Consider the following 11,144-nt stretch of genomic DNA (forward strand, 5'->3'; position numbering starts at 1 on the left):
ACTTTCTGTCATCCATTACTTCTCATTACCTGTTGTCCTATTTCATTTTATGCATTGTTACCTCATTTGTTTTGTACTACATCTTTTCTTTGTTTATCCAATTTTATACTTTAATTTTTTATTGAAAGTCCAGTACACTGTCCAGTCAGCAGCCTCATCCACACTTTGCATAATTAATTTAAGTCTACGAAAACTATGCTGTTTTATATTTTTATTAAGTTTATTTGGTAACATGTTAATGATTGAATAAGGCCCAATAAAAAAAATTGTTAGTTTATTACCCCATGTGCGTGTCTTCTATGGTGCTATAAAAAAAAAATCTGAAAAATAAAAAAAATTTAAATTTTTTTATTTTTTTTATTTTATTTATTTTATTAAATAGTTAGTAGATATTGTTTGCATTATCTAACTCGTGTTTTACTTTGAATATCAATGCACCAGCAAACAACCTAAGGGTAATATTTGGCTTTAGCAGAATAAAAAATTTAAAAAAAGCCTTCCTCCCTCATCACTTTTGCTGCCCAGATAGGGTGATAAACTAATTATATTTTTTGCTGGGAAGCAGCCAATTCATATTCTTGACAGCAATTTGACCTCTGAAAGGTCATTGTTTGTCAAAAAACAAGGGCCTAAGACGACTGAAAAGCGGAGTTTCCTTCTTTCGTTCTGCCGGGTAAAATCAATTACTTCATGCGACGTTTGTAGACTAACCTACATGTACCAACGTCCACATGTGGCGACGCTTGAGTATTACTATTCAGCGTTTTTACTATATTTTAGGTTTCCTATTTCTACGTTTAATCGGCCCATGTCTCAGCCACAATATTTTGAGGCCAATATTATTTACGAACCCAGTTAAACTTATTTTCTAGCCTATTTCAGCGTGCTAATTATTACATTTAGACGACGCTTGTTGTAGACTGGCATACACGGTACCAACGCTTGTTTTTACTATGTTTCTACGTCAGCTCGTCAGTGTTCTAATATAGATAATGGGTCGTGTCTCATATTATTTGTTATGTTTTTATTATTCATTATTTCATTATTTTCACTTGACTCACATAAATAATTTTGTTCAAAGAACATTTATATGCAGTTGTACTTCGCAGCACTTCACTTGCAATTTGCAATTTCTAGGTATAGGGCTTAATATTCTGTTGCTTCATTGTAGGTTGTTGAATGTGAGACTAACAACACAGTGGTATTGGTTGTCATAGTGATAAGATTGTAACCGTTCTTCAGAAAGAAAAGCAGCAGAAATTATTTTGAATCGTACAAAGCAGTCATTTGGGTTTCAGGTTTCAACATGGAAATCTGAATGCATCTGTTATGGTAAGTAATTCTAAAAATAAAAATATGGAACCATTGGGAGGCAAACTGTAGAGGGCTATAGTTATGAGAAGACTGAGGGAGGCACAGTCGTGATTGGTCATGGTGGCAGTGCTGTATCTACTGATGGCTTGGGGCATGTGTCCCCTCTAAAAAATAACTTGCACTCCCCTCCTACAGGTACCTCAATTAAGAATTTGCTGAGCAAAAGCATTTTGGTTAAGAAGTCAATATACCACCTAATAGAGTACTATTTATACACCCCCTGTCGTAATTATCGAGCCCCCTACTTAACCTTTGCTTCCCCCTCAGCAATAAGAAAATGAGTGCCTACCCTGATTTTGATGAACTTTCATATTCTACTGACTTGGAAACAAAAGTATAACAAGGGTCGCTCATTGGGGTACGGAATTATATTATTTCCTGATTTTGTTTATAATATATAATATAAAATTTAAGGTAAAATTGTAGAAATTAATAGATCACATACGAGTTTGCTATTCTTACATTTTTTTATGTCTACCAACTTAAGGGTCAGTCAGTGACACTCAGGTTTTTTCAGGAGAGAATGGCTGAGATACAAGTAACAAGCAACATTGTGGAGACATGATGGGGGAGCCTGACCATGTGTAGTGCCATGGAGAGAAGCTAGAGATACAAATAACAAGGAAAATTGTGGAGACATGATTTGGAGCTGTTATATTTTTGATTGGATGTAAAAGAAATGAAAATATACAAAGTCATCTTTTACAAAAGCATTTCATTCAAGAGATGTATTACACAGCCTGTTTCATTCTTTATTATTAATGAATTAATTATATTTTTAATTATTATAGAAAACTAATGTATTGCTACATCATATTTCATATTACTTAATCCATACTTTTTCTAAAATCTATAAACTGTAAGATATTATAATGTGTGATTCACTATATTTATAATCAAAGAAGTATTTAAAAAACTATACACTTTAATTATTTATTATGGGTGATTTTGGAGTGGTGTTTCAATCTTACTCGAAAAAATTGTTAAACTTTCTTGAAAGTTTTATAAAAATCAAAATCCTTTTTTATCTTAGCCACATTAAAAGAATGATTAGAGAACAATGATCATCATCAAGTTGAATTTAGAATCAGTGTAAAATACCGTCTTGTAGTTGATATGTAAAAATTTTATCAACATAATTTAACTAATTCTTATTTGTAATAAATCTAGTCATTGTGTCCAATATAATGACTTACTACTACTGTTACAAGGTGATCTCAAATGTTATTTCAAAATATGATTTCTACGGTATTGTTACCATCAGCATGAATGTTTTTTTACATTCATTTTTCATGAACATTACAGTAGGCTACACAATAAAATTGAGTAAACATAATTCAAAATAATATTTTCTGAGATAAATATATATTTTATATAACCACACTATTAATACATTTAAACTGTGGAGACATAAATTACAAAAATGTGAGATTTGACAGAATTTATTCCTGTGAGTTTCTTTTAATTCAACATATTCAAATAATGCAATTGGTTGTTATTGAATTGTTATAAATATATGAAATTAAAAAGGCAGCTTGCATGTTTTTAACTCTGTTTAAGTCATAAATATCATTGAGGACGCGATGAGTTTGACTTAATGATGTTACTCATTTAATAGGATGTGTGATTGAGATAGAGGAAAATGCAACATAAACAATCACTATCAAAATTGAATGGTTTTTAACTTTATGTGTAATGGTATTTATACACTGTATATCTATACATTTAAAAGTGAACTTTCAATAATTAGTAATTGAATATTTTTACTGTATTGTCATCATTTGCTACTGCTATTCTTCTTGGATGATATGAAATGATGGATAATCCCCATGGATCGTTGATTCCATCTTCTGGTTTATCAATCCTTTTAATGAAATTTCCTTCACTACTAAAAAGCTGTAGTTTGTGTTTACTTGCTATAATGATGTTGTCATCCTCATCAACTACTACTCCATATGGATTCCTCACCTTACCATTCTCATCACCTGCTTTAACAAGGACTTTAATGAACCTTCCCTCATTATCAAATAATTGTAATCTGCTGTTTGTATATTCCAATACTAGAAGGTGTCCTTCACTAGTAAGAGTAACATCAAAAACTCCACTCATTAGACTGTCTTCGTTGCCTAGTGACCATATCCTCCTTATCATCTGACTACTACAATTGTCAATCATAAACACACAATTATTACCCCAGTCTGCTACATACACAATATTTGATGTTTCATCTACATATATATCAACTGGTTCTTCCAATACTCCCTGACCAATTGATTTGACCACCTGACCATTCATATTGCATACTTTGATGCATTTCTTATGGTCACTGAATGCTATGTTACCACTCTTCATTTTGAACATTTTGAAAACCTCTACACCCTGCGGTAGCATAACCTTACCAATATATTCTCCTGATTGCTTGTACTTGAATATTTCATTTGTAAGACATGAAACCAGCAAGCAATCATCTTCACACTTAACTACATCTGTAACATTTTGTTTGTTTGTATCAATAGTATTTACTAATCCTTCCTTCTCTACTTTCACTATCATTGGTGAATGCTTGATTGGTTCTCTGCTGGCGCTCACATCTAATTTACAAATACCTGTACTGGTGCATTTTCCTGTCACAAAATAATCTCCATTGTCATCTTTCTGAACTTGAGTGATGTTGGTTTCTCCTGTAGGCTGTGTCCAAGTTGCCTTCAGTTGATTTGCATTTATTTCACATTTGTCTGTTTTTATTATTTTGACAACAATTGGCTGACCTTGGGTTGCATATTTCACTCCCATCAGTGTTAGGTGGTCTGGTGCTCCCTGTGATACGTACCCAATATCGCATTGTTGCAATGAATCGAGCTGATTCTCATTGATAACAAATTTAATTTGTCCATTATCATTTGGCTTTGTTTTTGGCAATTCATTGATTCTGTCCTTTAGTGCTGTAATTACTCTTTCACTTGATTGCATTGCTGTTGCTTCATCACTCTTCAGTAATTGATTGAGAAAAGTCAGTTTTGTATTTATATCATTTATTGTTGCTTTCAATTCATCCATTTGTACATCATTTACCTTCTTTTTCTTTCTGTATATCATCTCTACTTCATTTTTAATTTTGTCTCCATTTTCTTTGATTTTCTTTATCATCAGTTGTACATGATTGTCAATATTTCTCAAAGTTGTAGCTTTATTTTGTCCTAATTTTTTAGCAATCTGAGTTACTGCTTTGAGGCCATCTTCTAATTTGTTTTTGCAGTCACTGACAGCTTTTTCTAATTTTGCTGAAGTGTTTTTAAATGTTTGAAATGCTTCTGAAATGCAGATCGGTTTGTGTTTTCCTTCCCATTCCTTGTGGTTCATAATTGTACAATTAACACAGACTGGAGTTGTACAATTTACACAGTAAAATTCCAAAGGTTTGCTGTGAAGCAAACACTGCGGCGGATGTAGTGAAGCTTTTTGTATTGTGCTCATTGATCGCAATTCCTGCACTAAATGTAGCTTGTGATTTGCAAAGAGTTGAAAATCATTATGATTTTTAATACAAGTAGAGCACAAGTACTGTTTGCAATCCTGGCAGTAATATGTTGTTTCTCCTTTTTGACAAGCACATATTATCTGATCTTTTTTTGAAAATCCTTCAATAGTTTCTAATAAGTTATTTAGAAAGGTATTTGGTAAAAGCTTCTGAAGACCGCCATCTGGAATAGGATATGATTTCGAGCAAGTTGGGCAAATCAGCTCTCCCTTAGTCTTAACCCAGTCTTCCAAACATGCCAAACAGAAACTATGGAGGCAGTTGAGTGATTTAGGATTTTGAAGTCTCTTAAAACATATGGTACATTCTAGGACCTTCTCATCAACATTTTCTAGAAACTGATTCAGCTCACTGGTAGCCATCTTGAAATAAAATCCTGTGAATTAAAAAATAGTTATTTGTGTGAGATAGTATTATACAGTGTAAATTATGATGTACAACATTATATATTTATTTAATGATGATGGGCTAGAGTGCTGGTGGTGGTAGCTTCGTTTTGGATGGTGGGGGACCGTAGTGAGTGCTGGATGTGAAAATAAATTCTTTTTTAAAAATTAATATTTAAAATTCATTGAAATTTGATCTGGTTTGTTTTTATAGCTGTAGAACTGAAAAAGCTTGTAGTAATTAAGTTTACACTGATTATGCCTGGTTTGTTAAATGAAACAGTCCATAAAATATATTTGAGTGGTAAAAATAATGTTAATAGAAAGATCCCAGCATTAAAGACTACTTTACTGCTGGCCAGCCTTACTTAGCCAGCGAGCCATCCGGCTGTCCTTTAGATGGCCTACAATTATTTAGGATGGCCACTTTTACCGTGATGGCATAGACAGCTTGGCCTAATCAGCTTGGCCTATCCTAATTGGGCCTGGCCTTCCTTTAGCAAATTCTTTATATTCTACAAATCTATCGAATGTTACATTAAACTAAAGCTAAATGGTATTTACGTTTGATAAAAACAACATTTATTGATTGAATGTACGTTGTTTTCATACCAATATTCTGTGGGGATTCTCAAAGATGAGCGTGACCCACCCATCGGCTCAGTGCCATGCCACTGGTTTCCATTTTGGACGGCCTATTATGTTTTTCTGGCTAAACCCCTGCTTTTACCTTTCTGTCAACAAGGCCATTTTTACATGGGAGAGGGGTGGAGGTAAGAGGCAATTTCTACTTATTGTTTTTTATTGCCACCTGTTTTTCTCAGGTGACTTTTACTGGGGAAAATTTTGTCGCATCCATACAAAGATTGTAGCCTAAATATTACATGGCAGATGTTTGTAGAAATTTTGATACAATTGTTTGTATTATCAGTTTTTTTTTTCAATGGACTTTCAATATAATGTGGTTGGCGCAGGCAAACCCCCTCCGCTTGTCACATTTTATAATTTTCCACAAGCAGGTTTTTACATTTTATAAAAGAATATATGCAAAATATCAATCACTTAATATAATTAAACTGTACATTGAAATTATTTTAAAATATACAAATGTTTAAACTATTGATTTTGGAATCTTATAATAATAATAATAATAATAATAATAATATTTATTCGGCAAAGTAAAAAGTATACATACAATATTCTTGCCAGGAGTAAGTAATAGGCATAAGCCCAAACAGTAAACTGCTCTTACTCCATCATCAAAAACAAATACAATGACAATACAATATAAATATATACAAAAAGTAAATTCAAAATTAATTGATTTAAATATAACAAAATGAAAAACAGAGATAATTAATAGTTATTATTATTAATATTTTGAGATCAAGTGTTTTGTGAGTCCGAAATGGATGTACATTGTTTAATTTTATTAGGAAGTTGTTCCCATAATCTAGGAAAAATAACAAAAGATGAATTTAAAAATGTATTAGTCTTGGCTTTCCAATGTATTAATCACCCTTCACACCTTTCACTTGATCTCACAAGATTATTAAACGACAATGGACATTGGCCATGCATTATTTTAAAACCTAGCGTTAGTCGATATACTTTAAAAATATCCTCCATGCTTAAAATATTCAAAATCCTTAATCTATATAAATGTGACGTGTCCCAATTTCCTTCCTTTCTGTACATAATTATTCTAGTTGCCTTTTTTTTGTACCCTTTCTAGTCTATAAATTTTTGAAATTTCAGTAGGTGCCCACATGCAGCAACATTACGTCATAACCGGTAAGTTTTAAAAAGATTGAGCATAGCCATCCAAGACATTGCCTTACTACATCTTGAAACAAAACCAAGAAGTCTGCTTGCCTTATTACTAACTAACATAATTCAAATGAGAGTGACATGATAACTTATTGTTAATATAAACACCAAGTAGTTTAAATTCTATTCAATTAATTAAATATTCATAAGATTGGTAATATTCAACCAATTTCTGTCAAATAAACACTGTATTAAAGAAGAATTCATGCAGAGTTTAAAAAAACTGAACAGTAAATTTTGAATTTTTCCTGCAAATGGCTGGCTTTGCATGGTAGTGCCGATCACATTTATCTCCTATGGATTATAATAAGTCATTATTAGCCACAAGTTGTTTTTTTTTTTTTTTTTCAATGAACCGTATCAAATGCTGTTTACATATGTCTTGCCCTTCACATTATTAGCTGCAAGTTTTGTTTTTTTTCTATGAACTGTATTTTCAACACTAAATTTTAAAAATACTTGTTTTTGTAGAGGTAGGGAGGGGACCACCAAATCATAAAATACACTCCTAAATTTTTTTTTTGTGGCTGATAAAATAATGTCATGTACAATTAATTATGTCATGTAATATTAAGGCCATGTAAAATAAAATAATTGGTTAGCATCCCCTCCCTACCATCAAAAAGGCCACCAATCCAATTTTTTTTTTTTTTTACAATACACTCACGAACTCCATTTAATATACTGTAGGTTTGTTTACCACCTTTCTGCATGCTAGCCAGACCACTTGCAGTTAATGCTCTACTTTTGTTCTCTACTGTAGCCACATGGCATCCATGATGCCTGTTTTATTCATTGGTAAAGTTTCTGCTATAAATGAACTATATAATTTCTTGTATGCAATTTTGGTCTCATGTTTTCTTCTTTTTTTTGTTGTTTTTCCTTGCGACACTCAATTTTTTCATGTTCGACACGAGAAAAAAAAGAAAAAACCTTCCTCCCTACTACAAAAATTGATAACATAAGGATGCTAACCAATTTTGTTATTTTACATGGCCTAATTTTACCGCCTACATGATACACCTATGAATGTTAATTAATGTCATTTAAAATAAAGGCCACACATCAAAGAATTTCATAATAGATTTTCAATCTGACAAAATCATACCTGCAGATACACAAATTATTATGGTATAATTAATAATTTTGCTTGTGCAGCCTATAGTCAGCCTATAGTCTGCCTCTTTGCCCTCTCAGCAAAATTATATAGAAATGTGAAAAGGGGAGCATTTAAAAAGGCAGTTGCAAGAAATACAGTAATGTTTTTTAAAATGTAGCAGCCATTGTACTGAATATACAACATAAATTTAATTAAGATATTTACCTTAAAATACTTGCTTTATAACCAGAGGTGCAGTGAACCGTGACTATAAAATGAGATATGAGACCTTGAATTGTTGTAAAGTTCAAAACTCATTTAATCGTCATGCCCTTATTTCCATTCACTCAAAATCTCCACCCCTTTTTCTTCCTTATTTTTGCGAAGCAGCCATTCATATTCTTGACAGCAATTTGACCTCTGAAAGGTCATTGTTTATCAAAAAACAAGGGCCTAAGATGACTGAAAAGCGGAGTTTCCTTCTTTAGTTCTGCCGGGTAAAATCAATTACTTTAGGCGACGTTTGTAGACTAACCTACACGTACCAACGTCCGCATGTAGCGCTAGCCTTATCCTACTCTAGATCTAGACTAGCTAGGATGGTATAGGCCTAGCCTTAAAGGGACGAAGGTCTCAATGAAAAACAACATCGCTCCTTGATAGCTAACATTGTCTATTTAACATCACAATAATTCATTATTAGACCTATAGTTGTTTTTTGAATTGTACTCCACAAATCTCAGCCGATACCTCGCACAACTCGTTAAATCATTAAAAGGATAATTAACTGATGCTATGATCAGTGACCTATTAAGCCTTGATTGACTTTTTTTGGCAATATTTGACCATTAAAATAGACCATAAACCACGCTAAGCCCCACCTCTTACTTACTGTTGCTAAGTTCCCACAAAACGACATGCGCATGTTCCTCGTTCTGACACTCTAGTAGAAAGAAATTGTATTAGTGACTGGTGGCCAGAATATATGCCAAAAAATACTGGTTCCAATGTTTTTGAAAAGTAGATTAAGTCATTTTGTGTATTGTATATGTGTTAATATCTTCTACAAACCCTTCTCCCCCCCCCACCTCAAGTATTGCATGCAAAGCAAAAAAAGGCCCCCCTCCCCAAAATGTTTCATTATCGAAATACGTAAACTCATAGGCTTACTCATCAATGGGCACTGTGAAGTTGGGAACAGCAGTATCTTGACCTTCAAAACAATTCTCATAATAAAGGTATGGCCTGCCAAGGGCTATTTACCATTAAAAAAATTAAAGTTAATTAGAGTTTAAAATTATTTTTATATTTTTTCTATAATACAATCAGATTGATGCAAAAATTTGGGAGCACAAAATGAATCCATAGATGGAGAAGGGAGTTTTCAATTTACCACTCCCCCACCCCCAAAAAAAGAATTTGGCTATAGGTTTGCTACAAATGATGGGACTTCCTGTACGTAGTTCAGTGTATGTTTGTCTTGTGAAAAGAAATTTCATGTCTTACTGTCCCAACATGCCTAGGATGCATTTTATTTTTTAAATAAAGCATTGAATGAGACAACACATTCCTTTTAATTTCATTATTTATTAGGTCCAACACAAAAAGTATGGATGGAGACCAGAGTCAAAGTGAACTGATCCACTGTAGCAGTGCTGGTTAACTCATCCCGAACATCCTTTTACACTATATGTGCTCTATTCTACTCTACAAATTCATTATATTACCGTAATAGATGATTCAAATCAACATTTATTAACTTCCTTGAACCAGAAAACAATTACAGCGATTTTTGTTTAAATATATAAATATACATATATTATATATATAAAGTAAATATAAGAAATAAATCAGGCAACTGGTCAGGTAAAAGGAAGAAGGTAGGACCTGAGAAGATGAGGAAAACAAATCTTGTGAAGGGACAGCCTGAAAAGAAAGAAAAGATTATACTTACAGAATTATGATCTTTTTGAAGTCACTAAAAATTCTGTGTATATCTGTACACTTCTATTTCTTTCCTTCATCTGCGTCTGTGTGATATTGTCTTTACCCATTTAATTATAATATATTCAAATTTCAAGGAAGGCTAACCAATGGACACCACCATCATTATTATAATCTTTGTTGACATTTGACCTCACTATGTCAAAGTGCAGTACAAACATAGGTGGCAGTATAATGATATTTGTCATAGCCCTGGAATTTAATGCTCTGTACGCTGTGTTTGGATGCATACCTGACTTTTAATATTGGATTAAACATTGGCACAAACCATAATAAGTTGAAAGAAAATTGCTAGACCTAAAGTATTTAAAATATATAATCTATTTTTCAAAAATTGCCTTCAGCCCTGCAACCTTCAGGCAGTTTTTCCGGGAAATAATAATAATAATTGCTTCTGTTCCCCATAGTGTAAAAAAACTGTAGATTTCTAAGATTAGTTACAATTAATTTCATGATTATTAATTATTAACAATAATAATAATAATAATATCAATAATAATAATAACAATAGCTTATTATGTATTATCATTAATGGGAATTCAGATAGGTATATCTTACTTTGTATTTGTAATGTACTTTATCATTTTAAAATAATATGACATGTAAATGCAAAATAAATATAATTTATTTGATTTGAAAAAAAAAAAGTAGGAAGAAAAAAATAAATAAAATCACGTTTTAAGGCAACTTAAAAATCTGGATAAAAGTAAGTGAAATTCAAATGTTGGTTTTGTGACTATTATTAATGCCTTTTTTTATACCCTGTTTTGCAAACCCACTGCACACCAATATTAATGGTTTTGAGTAAAATAAAATTAGATTTTTGTCCGATTGGTGCACCTGCCACCACAAAAATTTTTTTTTTTAAATGAAAGTTTTTTGGTTATTTTTATAATGCCCGCTGCCTTGAAAT

At 32.2% G+C, this 11,144-nt stretch overlaps 1 protein-coding gene across 1 annotated transcript; it reads right to left on the reverse strand.

Annotated features, from left to right (window-relative positions):
- Positions 1 to 2,215: 2,215 nt before the first annotated feature.
- LOC117111159 (tripartite motif-containing protein 3-like) lies at positions 2,216 to 8,494 on the reverse strand. The gene is made up of 2 exons (XM_033254035.1): positions 8,453 to 8,494; positions 2,216 to 5,288 (listed from the first exon to the last, which is right to left on the reverse strand). The coding sequence occupies exon 2, from the start codon at positions 5,272 to 5,274 to the stop codon at positions 3,121 to 3,123; it is 2,154 nt and encodes a 717-aa protein (XP_033109926.1). The 5' UTR covers positions 5,275 to 5,288; positions 8,453 to 8,494; the 3' UTR covers positions 2,216 to 3,120.
- Positions 8,495 to 11,144: the final 2,650 nt, after the last annotated feature.

This window comes from Anneissia japonica, unplaced genomic scaffold (genome assembly GCF_011630105.1).
Source record: "Anneissia japonica isolate Jap-2015-1 unplaced genomic scaffold, ASM1163010v1 scaffold1511_len2985839_cov193, whole genome shotgun sequence".
Taxonomy (NCBI): domain Eukaryota; kingdom Metazoa; phylum Echinodermata; class Crinoidea; order Comatulida; family Comatulidae; genus Anneissia; species Anneissia japonica.

Bases quoted from the DNA above. Each gene is read 5' to 3' on its own strand.
- LOC117111159 (XM_033254035.1), bottom strand. From the start codon at position 5,274: ATGGCTACCAGTGAGCTGAATCAGTTTCTAGAAAATGTTGATGAGAAG.